Below are 18,189 nucleotides of genomic sequence, written 5' to 3'. Positions count from 1 at the left end.
TCTCCGTCCCATACTCACGCCTGCATGGTGGTGGTGGCTGTCTGAAAGCTGAACATGTTCTCTTTGGGGAACCAGCTATTAGGATTGTCCTCTGCAAAACACAGGAGACAAAAGGAAGGCGTGATATCACCAAGCGGAACATTCAAACACGGGGCTTACAATTAGCGGAGGAGGTCAGAGAATGTATTTTGACAAGGGAGCATGAGGTGAAACAAACTCCAATTCCAGTGATTTTAACTTCAATTATAGTAACATTCTAAACCTTTTCAAAACCAATTATATAAACTGAAAAATGCAAGGCTGTCAAGCTGAAAACAAAGCTGTTTTTTCTTAAGATGACATTTTGGAGATACAAGGATTTCACCTGACAACAGAAATATATTTTGATATTATACTGCATATACTTCATATTTTGGGTATATTTTTATATCGTAAATATTTTTCATTCTTTTTGTCTTTGTCTCAGGATGCTCTACTGATGTAATTTTGCCATTTTTTGCTATACTAGTGTTAAAATTGTCAGTTGCATTATGTTTAATACCCCCCATTTTCTATATTCTTACTTATATTCTGTTTTTCTTTGATGTATCCTATTATTATTATTATTATTATTTTGCTGCTGCAACTACCCAATTTCCCCACAGGGATCATTAAAGTTTCATCTTATCTTATAAAACCTGAAAATTGGTCAAGAAGTTCTAATGACAGATGGACAGAAGTGCACATCTAATTCCCTTTCCTTCCCTCCCTCACTCCCTCTATATGCATCCATATGAATCTAACCACCCACCCATATACTCATTATCCATCCATCCATCCATCCATCCAACTATCCATCTATCATCTGTCTTTACCCCTGTCCTCAGTAGACGCTCTATCCTCGCTGTACATCCTCTCCAGCTTCTTGCGGTGTTTCCCCCCGTCCCGCGGTGAGGTGTCCAGGTCCAGGGAGCGCTGGCTCTGACACGGAGCCCGGATGCAGGCCACGCAGTCCGGGGTGTAGTCGCCCCCTCTCCTCACCCCCCAGTCCCGGATGTTGTGGGCGCTCCCCGAGCTCTGCAGCGGCTGCGACGCCGCCGCTGGGCCTCCCTGATGCTGTTGACCGTGGTGATGGTTGCCGCGGTGATGGCTACCACGGTGATGGCTACCACGGGCGGCGGCGGCGGGCGGTTGGCTGGTGTAGGACTGGTGTTGGCTGGCGGAGGCGGGGGCCTGGGTTAGAGGCTGCTCCCTGGAGCCCTTCAGCACCTCCAGCTCCAGGCTCTCCTCGCTGCTGCGGCCCCCCAGGGTCATCCCTCCCTCCCTGGTGATGGTGTACACTCTGGCCGGCTTCACCGCCACGCTCCCCTCTGGCGCTCTGGCACCCGGCTGGTCCTCCGAGGACAGGCTGCGCTCTACGGAGAGCCGACGCTTGGAGGGGCCCGAGGAGACTTGAGCCTGGAGGGTGCTGGCCTGGGGCTGAGCTTGGGGCTGAGGACCGGGTTGGGACTGGTTGGACTGGTTGGGCTTAGCTATGGGCAAACAGTGGCTCTGCGGTGGCAGGTTGTTGTTGTGCAAGCGGCTGACGTCTGGGGAGTCGGAGTCCTGGCCGATGAAAGTTTCAGACAACAGATGATCTGGAGAAAGAGGGAGAGAGGGAGAGAAGAAGGGGGAGGAAGACAGAGAGAAGGATCAAAGAAGATGATCATTTTATGTTTCCAGGGCACTCCTTAACTTTAGCTGCCTGTCATTTTTGGTGATCTAGAAACTGGAGCTTGTTCTACTGATGCACTCATTGTAAGTCCCTCTGGTTAGATAAATGCCGAAAATGTAAATGTGCATGAACAGAGAGATAGAGGAGAGACGGGGAGGAAAAGACGGCAGTCGGTCGGTTTTCAAGACTTGCGGCTTTGGCAGCAGCGCGGTAAACATTTGCGAGCCAACAAAGCTTTCGGGGGGGATGAAATGCAGAAAGATGGGTGATGGATAGCAGCGAAAAGTGAGAGGAGAGGAATGAGGAAAGATTTGGAGATGGATAAGCTGGTAGATGGAGGGCTTTGGCAGAAACACAAGCCCGGTGTTATGCTGGAGTGTCCTGGAGGATGGATGCATCTTCTCACAGGACAAGCAGAGCCAGATGCAACACTGCAGGCTTGTAAATAACTGTTAGCCTGAAGGGAGGGATGAGCTTTTTGATGCAATCTGTGACGTACTGGATAAACAGCTAGGGGGACATGCTGGATACTGAGAGATACTAATATTAACTGAGCAGAAAACTCACTTTTCTCAGCTATTGGACAGAGCGGCTGATGGATTCCAAAATTCCCCAGTCACTTTTGTTATTTTTACCAGCCAAATATGAACTGTACAATCGAATAGAGCCTCCAAACAAGGGTTATCATAATTTGAGATTTTTCATTAGTTTTTATTCTGATGTAGTTTTCAGTTTCTATTTCAATTTTGGTGTGGGCTTGGTAGTTTTAGTTTATGTATTTATTCTTACAGATTTTTAGATTTGGTTAAGTTTTTATTTGGTTTCAGTTTTAGTTTTAGTATTTTTGAAGGTTTTTAAATGTATTTTTCAATTACCATTCTGTAAAAATAGCCAAAAGATCTTTGCCCTCATTCTCTTTTTTTTAATTTCACATAGACTTTTTATTTCATTTTAAAACATTTTTCAAGAAGTTTTAGATCAGTAGTTTTAGTTCAGTTTGTCCTTTTTTCACAGTCTTTCAATCTTTTACATCTATGATATAGCCTACCAATCAAAGAACACATTCCAATATTATTTTGCATCTAAAATATGGTTTGTTTTGTTATTATGCTGACCCATTGTGATGCTCATCTGTTAATGATCCCTAATCAACAAGACAGCATAAGAGATATTACACAATAAACAACACAGGACAACACATCCAGGACAAAAAATGTGTGCAAGTTGATCATAAGGGTGGTACTTAGTGTCATATGGGGTGGTTTTGGGGTAGGTGCGTCTTCAACATGGTGCAAAATTAACACCAGCAATCAGCCAAATGCTCAGATTTGGCTGGTAAAATACTGAAAGTGGCTGGTCAAGTTGGGGATTTGATGCAATCACAAATGATAGACAAATCTTCTCAACCTGAGACATCTCAAGGCAAACTTTCCATTTTATTCTGCATCTGACCAATAAAATGACAGTCCAGTGCAGTGATGATAGGGTAACTCAAAAGCCTTTTGCACTTTCCTTTAGCAAATGTCAAGGATTTTCTTGTTGTTTTTTCTCTTGTGAGTGCGAGCTCCCCCTCCCCAAAAATTTTCTTGTGGATTTTTCGGCCTATACAAGGCAGTGCAGTAGCCCCAGATTCAGATTTTCTGAGCCATACTGGCCAGTATAGGAGTATGTTAGTGTCCTGTGCTGGTGTTCTGTACTGGTGAAGGGTGTCTGCTGGTTGCCTACCTGCTCCGTTGCGGTTCTCTGGGTTCGCATGGGACAGGTACTCTCCGAATGCTCTGGCTGCTCTGCAGAGAGACGACAAGCGCGGCGGTTAATCCTCGAGCCGACTGCGCTGTCAGTAACACAATGACTCACAAACAGTTAAGCTTTCGCAGGACTCTCTGCACGTAAACGGCCTTTCTGAGCCGTAGGTCTACGATGCTGACCCTCTTTGCGGGTGTCTGTCATTACGTGCTGCCAGTCAAGTAGATTACACCATTACAGCAGTGTGTAAGAGGCTATTTTATTGTCGGTGGCCAGAAGCCATACACTGTTATGGCCCATTCTCTCTCACACCAGTGTAATTGCGTACTCCTACACGCCGACTGGGAGACAGTATGCTGCTGGAAAACGGCTAGGATGCTCCAGCTTCACTCCCCTGATAGGTCCCATAGGGGAGGGTGACATTACATGTGCCAGCCATAAAGCAAGGGAACACATGCACATAATTGCACGTACACACACACAGTTATGAAACCACACATATTGGCAGCGATAGTACTAGAACTGGCATGGTGTGCAGAATTGGTATGTGGGAGACTGTCTCTAGCATAGAGAATATTATATCCTGCCATACATATAATTCTCTTTCAGCACTTGACTCCCTGCTGCTCTTGGCTTTCCGAAACATAAAGATGATGACTTTTCGGATTAAAACAAGCCATTTGGTACCTTTCAGTACCATGACTGCATACATTTTTAGCATGGGTGGGAACCAAACCCCCAGCCGAGACAGTAATAGTGTCATCCTATAGCTCAAATCCACCCCCCGTGGACATCTGACTTGTGTTGCATTAAAGAACAATAGGCAGTATTGGTTCAATGTACCCTTTTTTGGGAGGGGGGATAGCCTTGAATGAATGGTGATTAGCTAAAGAACAATAGAGTCAGGTGCGTCTGAAGCCAGAAGGCAAGTCAGGTCTCGCTCCATTAATGGGGCCAATCAAAACTATTGTAACCCTTTTATTTGGCATATCGCATATCTTCAGAAAGAAAAAGATCGACATGCTTGTATTTTTGAAATTATCCAATGGGTTTTACATTGGTTTCAATGGCCCAAGCATCAAAGGATTCAACTCGCAAATGATTTCAAGTTCAAATTTCACAATTTCTTGACAAACGATTGGACACCTCTAGAAAATCCTTTCATGCTCAATTCGCCTCCTCGCCACTTGATGAAATGATTAGCTGATAGGCTGAGCAGTCCTCTAATGTATGCTTGAGTAATAATATACCGCTACAGGTCGCTGCCTGAAACACACTCCACTGCTCTTTGTATCGCTGGCAAGAGACAAGTAAAATCAGCAGTTGTACTACAGCATTTAATAGTTCTGGTTACAGTCACCCACACAAACACATTTCTCCTGCTGAAACTCCCACACACTTACAGCGTGCATGTAAAATAAAACATATAGGCTGCACACACTCACCTAGAGAAACAGTAAAGCCTATAATCACTCTCCTCCTACCCGCTCCTGCCCGGGATTCCTGCCATCTGCACGCAGGAATACACACACAAACTCCTGCATACAGTGTGCATGCAGAAAAATAAAAGATATGGGCTACACACACACATGTCCACACACACACACACACAGGGTTGAATCTCAGAGGGGGCTGCAGTGAAATGGGATTGCTGTGTTGTTGCTGTAGCCGTGCCTCCCCACTACGACACTCTAAGTAATTAAATATGAGGCGGCACGTGCGGCGGCGGCGGCGATGCTCCCTGTGAAAACTCCCCTCCCAGCCTGGAGGGTGGAGGAGGAGGAGGGAGGGAGGGATGACACAAGGAGGAAAATGCAATCATCTCTTATCTATCTCGCCTGACTCCCCGCACTCCCTCCAATAAAAATTCCATATGGCGTGCGGAGAGGAAATGGGACGGCGTAACGCATCACACACGGAGGACAAAAGCGCCACAGCGTCCCAAAGCAACTCGGACCGAACTCATATAGCCGGAGCTTACGGGTGCAATTCCTCAACTCCTGTATGTAACCTCCGTCTCCCACGTAGGGTTAGACCGATATGTTGGTTTGTGCACATTTTACTATTCTGTTTGTTTGATTAAAGAGGCACTAGGCGAGATTTTGATGTAAAACTAAAATCCCATAGTGGGGCTGCAGCAGGTCCATCCCCAGTAATTGAGACACTGTAGATTCTCCCCATTGACTCAAAGAACTTCATTAGTCTGGGTTTCAATGGAGACTTTTAGTGTCCCATGATGGTCTACATGCTGTTTCAGAGGCTTTTCCACCCTGACAAGAATAAAATTCTGGGGTAAACATTGAATGCTTCCAATTTTATGGCATTAAAAAGTAAAGATACTTGATGTTGGCACAAAATGTAGGGCTAGTGGCAGCTTCAAAACAAAAAATCTCACTATCAACGTTCAAAAACACATATTGGTAACCCCACCCTAAGCACACACACATACTTACATACTATACTTATGAGGACCTTGCATTGACTGTATTCATTCCTTAACCTCTCTCTAACCTAACCTAAACCTAATTGTAACCTTAACCCTAAACCCAAGTCCTAATCCTAATAAACGAGCCACTTGAAGACGTGAGAAATGGATTTGCCTCATCGTTCTATCCTTGTGGTGACATTTGTGAGTACAAGAACATACACACACACATGCACGCACACGTCTTATTCATCTCCCTCTGGCTCTCGAGGAGTTGTCTTCTTAGCCTTGACACGCTCCTCAGGAGAGAGGCGGTTATCTGATGAGCTTACGAAGACAAGACAGTCACCTCGGGTATTTTTCGCTACCCCGGGCTTTTTAGCGCCGACGATAAACACACAAAACGCTCCTGCGTCGGAGAATATTTACATGTGAATTCATTCTACATCAAGACGCGTCCGGCTTGGCCTCTGCCTCGACTCAACATGTCGGCATCTCACGCCGCGCTTTTGGGAGTTTTTTTTTTCCCCTTCCCGCATGTTTTCAGCCATGTGACGAGGGGAAGAGGGAGGGGAGTGGGGTTGGCTTTGAAAGGAGGAGGAGGAGGAGGAAACATGTGGAGAAACACGGTGACAAGGGGTGGGGGGTGCGTTTGTAAGACCGAAATAGAACAGAGTAAAGCGGGAGCGGGATGCGGAGTGACGGGGGGGGGGCGTAATAAATAAGGTTTTAAATGAGGAGCGAAGGGAGACTGATGATCCATAAAAAAGATGTTATTATGTTGTGTAGAAGCCGGTCATATATGTCTTGCCTCTCTGTGAGGGATGCAAGGGACGCGGACCAATATGAACAGTGCGGCCTAATGACGACGCCTGGGGACACATTCACATCTAATGGCACAGTGGTGAAAGCTACAGGAACAAATACAGAAGAGGCTTAGAAAGGAGAGGCAGGAGTTTTTGTTGTGTGTGTGTGTGTGTGTGTGTGTGTGTGTTGTTGGACTGTATGTGTGTGTTGGTATGAATACATGGCTGTGTGTGTGGTGTCATTGTTATTTGCTTTGAATGAGATTGACAGATACATGCTTAAAGTGTAAGTGTGTCTGTGTGTGTGTGCGCAGGGGTTGACATAAATACATGGTCACATATGTGTGTGTTTGTTTGTGTGTGTATGTATGGGCTTCTGTACGCACGTGTTCGCATAAATACATGGTTGAATGAATATGTGTGTGTAAGTATGTGAGTGTGTGTGTGTGTGTGTGTGTGTGTGTGTGTGTTACAGGACGTCCCTGTGGGCTTCCAGTGATGCTGTCTTTTATGTGTCACACTCATTTCCGGGAAGAGAGGCTCACTCTGTTCTTCAGCCAATCAGCTTCCTCGCTCTGATCCCCGAGTCCACACTGACCCCCTTCTTCTTCTTCTCCTCCTCCATCCCTCCTTCTCTCCCTCTTTCTCCTCCATCCCTCCTCTCCTAGTCTTACTCTATCCCTCCTTCTCTTCCTCATCCCTCCTCTCCCTCCTTCTCCTATTCTTGTTCTATCCCTCCTTCTCTTTCTCCTCATCTTCCTCCTCCCCTAGTCTTACTCTGTCCCTCCTTCTCTTCCTCCACTTCCTCCATCCCTCCTTCTCTCCCTCTGATATTCTTGCTCTATCCCTCCTTCTCATCCTTTTCCTCCCTCCTTCTCTCCCTCTTTCCCCTACTCTTGCTGTATCTCTACCCCACTCCCTCTTCCTCCTCCTCCTCGTCTTCCTCCTTTTCTCCCTCTTTCTTCCTCTATCCCTCCTCCATCCCTCCCTCTCCTGTTCTTCCTCCATCCCTCCCTCTCCTCCTCTTCCTCCATCTCTCCCTCTCTCTCTCTCTCTCTCTCTCTCACGTTGCAGCCTGTCTAACCTCCATCAGATAAGAGAGAGGAACAACAAGTTGACACCACAAACATCCAGTTAGCCACTTATCCTCTTCCCTCTATCTCTTCCTGCCTCTCCCTCTTCAGGGAGCCCAAACAGGGAAAAAGCAAATTGGATTTGGCGGGACGCCTGAGCTCGACAACAGCGTCCCTCCCTCACACCGTGTTGTGTTAAGATGATTAAACGGCCGCTAGATGCTGTTAGGGCTGGAATGTTAACTTTTTTGCAATCTGATGAAGGCAGAGCAACAAGTACGCTGCTGACTGAGGAGCTTTTTATCCATTAGGGTTCAGCCAAAATGGGTTTTTAAAGGCTGATATCGATATTTGACTATTTTTATGCCAAAAAACTCCAGGTATTCAGTGTTTCCCCTTAGAATTGTATTCTTGTCAGGGTGGAAAAGCCTCTGAAACAGCATTTAGACCATCATGGGACACTAAAACTCTCCACTGAAACCTGTAGATACATTACTGCCTTATATGAAGAATCGAAAACATCAATCAAAGTTCATTGCAGGTCTTCCACACTGAGTTTTCCTGGCTGATATCTGATAGCCATGTATCTGTCTTGCTCTTCCATCACCTCTTATGTTAGCATTACAGTAAGCACAGTCATTTCCCCAGTTGATGGACGGGGGACTTGTTAAGTTCAGCCCTGCTGTGCCCTCCATGCTGCATCCGGCAGGCCGGGAGGTTATCAGTCAGGATGCAGACCATAATTAGCCACATCAATGAGGAGGTTGCCGGCCACCTCGCTCTGTGCCTTGCCTCCATCATTAGGAGGGCCGGCCTGGCTAGTAATCTGAATTGCAGCAGACTGACTTTGGAGAGGAGAGGAGAGGAGAGGAGAGGAGAGGAGAGCGGAGAGGAGAGGAGAGGAGAGAAGAGAAGAGAAGAGAAGAAAAGAGGTGAAACGAGAGGAGGTGAGAAGAAGAAAGGATGGGGGAATAGAGAAGAGAGGAAAGGAAAGGAAAGGAAAGGAAGAGAAATGAGTGGGGAAGAAAGGAAAGGAAAGGAAGAGAAAAGAAGGAATGAAAAGAGGTGAAAGAAGAGAGGAGGTGAGAAGAAGAAAGGAGGGGAGAGGAATACAGAAGAAAGGAAAGGAAGGGAAATGAGTGGGGAGGAGAGAGAAATAAAGGAAAGGAAGAGAAGGGAAGGAATGAAAAGAGGTGAAAGAAGAGAGGAGGTGAGAAGAAGAAAGGAGGGGAGAGGAATAAATGATTATTTCTCTCTCCCCCACTCATTTCCCTTCCTTTCCTTCCCTTCCCTTTCCTTTCTTCTGTATTCCTCTCCCCTCCTTTCTTCTTCTCACCTCCTCCAGGAAAGGAAAGGAAAGGAAAGGAAAGGAAAGGAAAGGAGAAGGAAGAGTAAAAAAACAAAGAGACAGCACCCACTCTGTGTCCTAGATAATATCCCTGTGCAGCACCAATCTGGCCAGTGTCCCTGGCTCTGTCTCTGTGTCACTGCACACACACACACAGGGAAGGTTGGCTGGTAAAAGGCTGATGACTTCATTAAGCAACACTTATGCTGTGTTGCTCTGCTACGCCCCGCTGACAACAAAGGCCATGAGTCAGGCAATTACCCATATCTCCCGAGAGGCTGTGAGGGGGTTCATCAATAGGCGCTGGGGAAAAAAAACACACCAACCCACATGTAAAGTATCTCATCTAAACAGACGAGTGGCCAGCTCCAGCTGCAGGTTCAGCTGGGGTTAGACCGATGTATTGTTCTGCTAATATAGTGGGCCGATATTGGCCTTTTATTAAAGGGACAATAAGTCAGATTTTTACTGTCCCATAGCACAAAATGACCATACTATGCCTGTGGGGGATTGATAGTGTTGTTGATCAATAACTATGACTCAACCATTACTTGATTTCTGGTTTTCAAAACTCACTTTCCTTTCAGTTCTATCAATGTTTTTGCAATTCCTACTGGTCGCCAATAGAGGTCAATAAAGGTCATACTTACTTAATCCCCCTTTAAAGGGAAACCACACACAGAGACATCTACTGGTTAAAAGTATGCTATTGCAATTGCAATCTGCTATTGGCTGATCTTGGTTGCGATTGGCTAATCCATGGTGAACAATGACAAAACAGGTAACCTAGATCAGCCAGTAGCAGATTGCAATTTGAATAGCTTTTAACCAATAGATGTCTTGAAATCTTTAAAGTAGTCTCTCTGTGTGTGTGGTTTCCCTTTAAAAAACAGTTATTAGCCAGTCAGTGCCGTCCACCTCTGATATGATGGAGGTTCCTCCCTGGCCACAGCTAGTCAATATGTATTTACTCATATTATTTTTATAGCCTGTGTGTTTTTACACACATGTTTCACATGTCTGAACACATTCCAGTGTTGTGTGGGAGGATTTTACTCAACAGTCCTCAACAAACCTGCCTCACTCTGCCTTAAAGCACTGCTAACCTACATAAAACAATTTCATTGGTATGGCTTTCAGTGGAGAGTTTTAGTGTCCCATGATGGTCTGAATGCTGTTTCAGAGGCTTTTCTGACAAGGATCGGGGAAAATCTGTTTTTTTTCAGGATTTTGGGGGATGGTCAAAATGGACAAAATGGTCAAACTTAAAGGTATTGAATATTTAGGCATCCTAGCTGACTGAGATGCATGCCATATGATCGCAGCATCCTGGGTTCAGATCCAGCCTGGGACCTTTGACCTCCCTCTCTCCCATCTTTCAAGTCTCTCTCCACTGTGCTCTGTCCAGTAAGGCAGAAATGGCATAAAAAAATAAAGATATTGAATGTCGGCTATCGGTAGCTTCAATATCGGTATTGTACCAGCCTTCAAAAACCCATATGGCTCGGCTAGTGATTCTGACAGCTTTATATTTTACAGAGGGGACGCAGATGTTTCATAGCTCATAGCCACGCTGGACCGTGGCTGGAGCTAATCTGTGCGCTGATGAGGACAGCAGCGCTCCTGGTCACACAGTCTTGCAGGGAAAGAGGCCATGAAATCCCATTTTCACCAGAGTGGAAACTATTAAGGCCTGAAAGCTGTTGTGCTGCGCCATCCATTTGGAAGTGACTCAAACATTCTTGAAATATTAAAGCCGCCGTTCGCTCTGAACCGCTCGCGCACGACGACGAGTAATCTTTCCTATCGGGTCGCGGATCAAAGCAGACTATGCTGTCCTGCAAAGGCTTGTCATAAACGGGATGGGGTAGCAGTTGGCCCGTCACCGAGTGCTTAAGGCGGACTATGTGAAAAAGCTAATTTCCCCCCCCACGTCTCTTAAAAGTGGAAGCCGGAGACATTAAACATGCAATTAAGTCTTACATAGTAGAAGATAGAGAGACCCTGCACGTATAAAAAGTCCTAATCAACCTTTCTGACCTTTTCTTTCACTTTCAACAATCCTCTTACAGCACAAAAAAAAAGATCCATTGGCAAAATGATACGTACATTAGCGTTACAATGAACAAATATGCAAAAGAGACAATCTATTTAAATCCAGCCAATTTTCAAATGCAGATTTCATTTGGCTGAGACTTCCCTTCATCCCATTTCTACGCGCCGAGACGCTTCCCCCCATTCTCCTGATGAACCCGGCTCTGCCAACAAGAAGCCACCCAAGCAGCCAAAACAAACATTAGATGGATAAATAATGGAATGAGCTGAAGGCACAAGGAGAGCTGCCTGCGCCAGAAATACTTAAAGCCGTGTTGTGCATTGTGTAATTTGTCAGGGATGAGGTCAGGACAAAGTGGTGTGGTTTCACTTCAGGGCAGCGGCGATGCGACCTGTTCGTTCGTGACTCATCCGTTTGTAACCAACAGCAAAGTTGAGATTCCTAAGGTTCCGGTTACCATGAAGTTGACTTTTGTAAGGGAAAATGGAATTATTTCTGCTTTTTAAAGCGGCGCTAGGAAATTCCGCACGTTGGCGCCTCCTTATGGCAGCAAAAGGTAACTGTTTGAAAACTTCAGTACCCAGAAATCCTGTAAGGTGACGTCAGTAAACGCTCTGTGATGCTTTATACCAAAGATAAAGACGAGAGAGAAAAAGATCTAACGTTGTTGAGTCCAGGTTTCTCTGGACGGACCTAGTGCAGCTTTAACCTGAATGACTTCTATTGAGGAGGTGACACGACATCACCGTTATGTGTAGATATTTGCAATACGCTATTAATTCCCATTGGAACATATGCCCATGACAATCTATTCATGATACTGTCAGCTATGAAACCTTCTTTGCTGCATCTTTTTGTGAATATTCCTGCTTCTATTCATATTACCATTGGCTTGTTTTCACCATCACTTACAAACTAGCACACTATTTCAACTATCCTCAATATTTAGTCTGCATAACCTACATGAAGTGCCGCGGTGGGCACTTGAAGGGACTGATGTACGATACCCTATTAAACATGCAGGCTTGTGCCATAATCCACGCTATTCACACTAACACAAAGACGTGGGATTGGATTTGTTAGAGGGGTCAAACGGCTTCTCTCCCGCCCATTCACTCTCTTTGAGACGCAGATAAACTCTAGATCATCCTGCAGGATCGAGACGCTATTAATCCCCGGCTCGGCTAAGAGCCGCTGTCGGAGATGCAGGGGAGCGCTATTGTACGCTGGGAGAGCGATTAAACTCCCCGTGTTAGTTTACTGTCGACTTCTGCCCGCTCACGAGCGCCGATAGAGCAGGAGCTACACACACACACACACACACACACACACACACACACATAGTTTCCTTGGCTGCGGTCCACGTGCGTGTCTGGGATACTGACTGTGATCAGCTTGATTTATGGATAGTTAAGCGTGAGGGTGTGAAAGAGCGAGGGAGGGAGAGAGGGAGAGAGAGAGAGAGAGAGAGAGAGAGAGGTGATAAACAGATAAACAGTGAGAGGAAGACAGAGACAGATAGTTGGGAGAAAGCGCGCATAAGTGAGTGCGGCGGTGACTGTGGAAGTCGCCGGAAAGGTCAATGCGTTTAAGGGCGTGTGCATGTGTGTGTGTGTGACCGCTGAGTAGCTGTGCACGCATTGGAGTAAGGGAGTAGGTGTATGCATGCATGTGTGTGTGTGTGTGTGTAGAAGTGTTTTATTCCTCTGCTGCTGGATCTAAGACTGGCTTTTGAGGTCAGCAAGTGGGCGACACAGACCGCCGCATCTCCTACCGTACAACATTAGTCATGCTGCAGCCTGCAAACCAGGAACACAGCGCTCTTGACACCCAGAGAGACCTTTCCTGGCATGACTCATGATCGATCCACGAGCAAATGTCATTAGAGTTAGTCAGAAGTCGCCGTAAGTCCAGCTGACTCACTTAAAGTTATGTGTCTCTGTATGGCCGTCACTGAAACTACAAAGTAGTTTCAGTGACACGCAGTTTGACACGCAGTTTACGAGGCGTTTTGTCTGCACAGTCACTGTAGAGGCTCCATGTCTGCAGCCTGCATGGTTAAAGACACCCAAACAAATCAAATCAAAGCTTGTCATTATGTAGGCTACTTTCACTCAATGTGCAAAGTATTTCAAAAGTGTAATCATTAAGAACGGGATGATCTGCTTATCTCACGATACGATTAGATACGCGATATGGGGTTCACGATTCAATACAACCACCATAAGATGTAATAAATAAAAGTTCAAAGTATGACTGTGCAGAATTATGTTTATTTCTGAGCCAAAAATCTTTCTAGCAATGGCATTGGTTTGCCAGAATGTAAATAACAATTTAAAAATGTCATTACAAAGTGCAAATAATATAATTTGCAAGCGTCACATTTTTGTATTGCCAATATATTTAGTTTTGATATATGTCCCATCGCTAGTAGTCTTTGTGTTTATTCATAATGCAAAGCTCCATCAGAGAGAAATTGATAAGTTAAAACAACCCAAATTGACTGAATGGATTAAAGCCAGGAGGCAAAGTGAAATTGTGAAACAAGGACAGATTTAGAGCTGCGCAGCCCGAGAGAGTCTAAACCTAATGGATTAAAGGTTAGTCATGCTCATCTAAAATAACCATTAGACCGGTTTTTATTGCATTGTGGCTGCTTATTAAAATCTGAATTCATTTGGTTATACTACTAGTATAACTGTTTTACTCCCCAAGTGCAGACATGCAGCTCCAGAGAATTAGAGTATGGCTTTGCAAACAGTCTCTCTCAATTCACATCCAACTATACAATTCCACCTGGAGAGTTTTTACGCAGCAGACGCATCTCCTGTGCGGCGGCACGCTCGGCCACCCCGGCCTCTCCTCCCCTCTCCTCTCCAGCATTTCACCCCCCCCCCCCCCCCCCTCCGGACAACACTCACCTAACTTTTGCTGCCACGGAAGATATCGCATCGTTCCTCAGATTCTTCCTTTTGGACACCGCAGTTCCCATGCTGAAGTGGACACGACCCAGGAGAGAAAACGCGGACCATTCCACAGACTAGGGAGAAAATCGCCAAATGGGGAAATGAAAATCATCCGTGCTCCCCCCTCGAGTCGCAGTAAAGTGTTTTATGTATTATTCATCATAATTGCTGTAAAATAAAATAAAATTAAAAATCTCTACTGAATGTAGAGCAGGAGGCGCCGGGCTCGGTGTGGCGCGCAGTAGCGCTGCTGGAGAATAAACGGAGTGTGGTTTGCTGCGCTCCGCTCTGCGCTCCTCATCCAACTGAAGCTTCCAGGAAGGAAGCTGCAACCATAAAAGGAAGACCTGCCTGCCTGCCTCCTCCTGCACGGACTGGACAGGTGCGGGTTGGGCACATGCACGAGTAGATGTGAGATATACGTTCATTACATGGGCGCCGATTGGATATGACAAGGTGTGGGCACCTGAGCCCACAATTAATTTTGTAGCTGTTATCATCTACAAGCAGAACAATGGAAACCATATCTGAATAAAATCCCATATATTTAACATAATCTACAAAAAAAAACAAAAAAAAAACAAGGGGGTTGAATATTTTATGTGGCAACTGTACTGTTAATGACAAGTTTACTTGAAGTGCATTGTGATGCATTACAAGCAGGTTATAATCCCATTAGCAGCATAGATTCACTTTCACTTACAATATAATCATCAGGTAAACATCAGAAAATTACATTCATATCATGTCAATAACTATACAGGAGCCCTATAAAGTATTCAACCCCCCTACATTTTTTTGCACAATCATACTCTGATTGTTTGCACAGTCATACTCTGATTATAATAATTATCATGCACTCACAACATGCTTACAATGCAGTGATGATGCTTATTTGGGAGCAATATCTAAATAGAAATTCAGCACCAATGTTCCCCCTATGATGATAATGTCTAATTATCATATTGATTAAGTACTGTAATAATATCTAGCCATTGCTCCATTTTTCCCCCAGATATTTAGTTGATATAAGCAGGTTGGGAAGTTTTGGTGTCAAATATCAGAAGCAGGGACTTTGCCAAAGCTATAGGGTTTAGTGAATTGACACCACTGGTTCAATAAAGGAACTAGAAGGGCACTCGGAGAGCGCAGACCTCCGCCAAGGCCAATAGTCCAGTCTTCTACGAATTGCTTGTTCGTGAGTCGGATCCGCTATTATTCGCTATTATTGCTTGTTCGTGCTATTATTGCTTGTTCATGACTCGGATCCGGATCCGCTCCAAAATTTAATGGGTTCTTCCTTGGCCCATGCTACACCCTTCCACAAAGTTTCATGAAAATCGGGCCAGTAGTTTTTCCGTAATCCTGCTGACAAACAGACAAACAAACAAACAAACGGCACCGTCAGGAGGGATTTTGCGTATAGACTATATTGACACAGATTAACAAACACAGAGCGCAGTAAGCAGAATAAACAGCATTTGTCTTTAATTTCCAATTCCATCAAACTGCTTACTGACTTGAATCATGCAGACAAAGGCCTCCAGGGAAATCCCTTTAAAAAAAAAATCAATTGCAAGTCAATACTTAATAAAAAAAAAATCATGCAATTCTTCCTTTTAACCACAACATCTGTATCCTTCCACCTATGGCTATTATGACAGGCGGTGTAGTACAGTACAGACAACACCCATATACAGTGCACATCACATTGCATCTGTCCCTGCAGTATGAGTAACCATGGGCAGCTGACAGACAAGTACAGTCTGACACTTGGCCTTTCATAATCATCCAAGTCCAAGTTGCGAAGCTGCGAATCCCTAACTTTTACTGGCCCCCGGAATGTCACCGCTGATCAGCTTGCGTGGGCAACGACTGGAAGTGTGAAAATCTTCCTCTTCCCGCGATAAGATCCCAATTCTACACATTAAGGACGGGAGGGGGGGGGGGGCAGTCCGATTCGTTGTGACGTAGCCGAAAAACAAACTCGGGTATAAGGGTGGTTTGTGAAAAATACACTCAGAAAAGAGAGGAGAGAGAGAGGAGGAAGGGCTATATCTGAAAACCTGGGGGAGGGGAAGGGGTGTCACAGAAAAGCGCAAACATATGGAAGATGAAGAGATGAAGACATTTTGAAAAAGCGGAAGACGAGCGCGCCGGGTACACACACACACACACACACACACACACACACAGACACACAGACACACAGACACACAGACACACCGACCCGGGGCCTCGGCGAAACCTCAGTTTCATTAGCGGTGCTGTGGGAGCCCCGCAGACCGGGAGATGAGTCACCGCAACTTCTCCCCGGCACTAACCCCCCTCTCCTCCCGGCGCTACAGCGATGATAGCAAGCCGCTACAGAGCGACTGTACGATAAGAATAGAACAATAGGGAGGAGGATCACAGCGGCCACGGAAATAAGATCTGTCTCGCTGGATCGGAACTTCAGAGGGCTTTTCGTACCTGCTTCATTATCGCAAGGCGTGCGGGGAGGAGGTGGGGGAGGGAAGAGCTTAGTGTGTATGAGAAGGAGGGGTGGTGGGGTGGGGGGGTGTTACATTACATATATTTTCATTGCATACAGACAAATGGAGGGGAGGCACAGCTCGATCTGATATTCCAGTCATCAGGGATGCAGTAGAGGCTGAACGCTCATTTAAAAACCTTTAATCACATAAAGTCATAGTATACAGCAGTGGTTCTCAACATGGGGTCCGGTGACCATCAGGGGTCCGTGAGGGGGTTCCAGGGGGTCCCCAGCAAATTGATGAATAGTTAAACTTCACCATTATTTAATTTAAACACAATTAGAAGTGTAATTACAATTACAATGTAGAAGAATGACTATTTTGATCATAGTTTCACTGACTGCGTTTACATGGACTTGAGTATCCCGGTTATGAGGCTTATCCCGGTTTTGATCATATTCGGGATATGGCGTTTACATGGAACACAGAGAAATCTGGTTATTCATATCCCCGTATACATGATAAATACTAGTATCCCGGTTACTGATTACTGCATGCTATTTGCGAAGGCGCCTGTGATGTTTACAACACAAACCGGCAATTTTGAAATCATTAATCTGATATTCCTCTGTAACTGTTAACCTTAAATTAATTTGACTGTTTTGTTTTGATGTTTGGCCACGTAGTAATGCTTCTTTAGTATTTTCCACCGTGACCTGACTTGCTCCACTGTACGTGTTGGGAAACCGGCGTCCTGTAGTCTGTATACTACAGACTTGAATAGGTCAGCATTTCGATACTTTCTCCCATCTAAGCTGCCGAGTATATTTAATTCTTTCATCACAGAAAGATAAAACTCTGTTTCCTCATTGCTCCAGAAGTGAGACGCTCTTGTTGCCGCCATTGTTTGTGTTTTTCTGCTACGTCACTTGGCTGAAGCCGCGCCTGCGCAGGTAGTCGGCAGCGGTCAGAAACCGGGATAAGATGTATACATGCAACAGTATCCCGGTTTCTTTCGGAGTACTCCAGCTAGCATAATCGGCTTTCTCAAAACCGGGATAAGGGCTTATCCAGGTTTCTGAAATTGGGATATGATGTTTACATGTGCAAACACAAAAACGGGATACTTCAAAAACCCGATCATAACCGGGATACTCAAGTCCATGTAAATGCAGTCACTGTTATATCTCTACCTACAACACAGATAGTCATGGAATTCTGGACAAAATCATATCTAACAATATAAATATTCTCAGATTTGAGATAAAATCTCATCAAATGTGGGTTTAAATTATCTGTGATATGAAAAAGGTTGAGAATCACTGGTGTACAGCTTCAGTATCAGCATCATGTATGTTTCAAAAAAAGAAATAGGACTATCAAAATAAAAGTTAATACTACTTCCAGGCTTTTTTGCTGCATCAGTGGTTTGAAATATGTTGACGGACCGCCGCAGGCCGTATTTAACTGACATCTCTTATTTGGCTAATACATCACAGAAGATTCTAGCTTTCTTCATCAGATTTCCAGTCACAGCTGAAGAGGTTGGACGGCCCTGAGCGATCTTACTCGCAGATGCTGCAGCCGGATAGAAAACAA

General features: G+C 45.1%; 1 protein-coding gene across 1 annotated transcript in view; it reads right to left on the bottom strand.

The window, feature by feature from the left end:
* nsmfb (NMDA receptor synaptonuclear signaling and neuronal migration factor b) overlaps nt 1–14,139 on the bottom strand; it is a 38,028-nt gene extending 23,889 nt beyond the window's left edge. The window contains exons 1-4 of the mRNA XM_071898460.1: nt 14,069–14,139; nt 3,419–3,480; nt 855–1,616; nt 19–91 (exon numbers count right to left, since the gene is read on the bottom strand). Of these exons, the coding sequence (XP_071754561.1) occupies nt 19–91; nt 855–1,616; nt 3,419–3,480; nt 14,069–14,139 (968 nt within the window). The remainder of the gene's footprint in view (nt 1–18; nt 92–854; nt 1,617–3,418; nt 3,481–14,068) is intronic.
* Nucleotides 14,140–18,189: the final 4,050 nt, after the last annotated feature.

This window comes from Centroberyx gerrardi, chromosome 8, assembly GCF_048128805.1.
Source record: "Centroberyx gerrardi isolate f3 chromosome 8, fCenGer3.hap1.cur.20231027, whole genome shotgun sequence".
Classification (NCBI taxonomy): domain Eukaryota; kingdom Metazoa; phylum Chordata; class Actinopteri; order Beryciformes; family Berycidae; genus Centroberyx; species Centroberyx gerrardi.
This window is presented reverse-complemented; position numbering and strand designations above follow the sequence as displayed.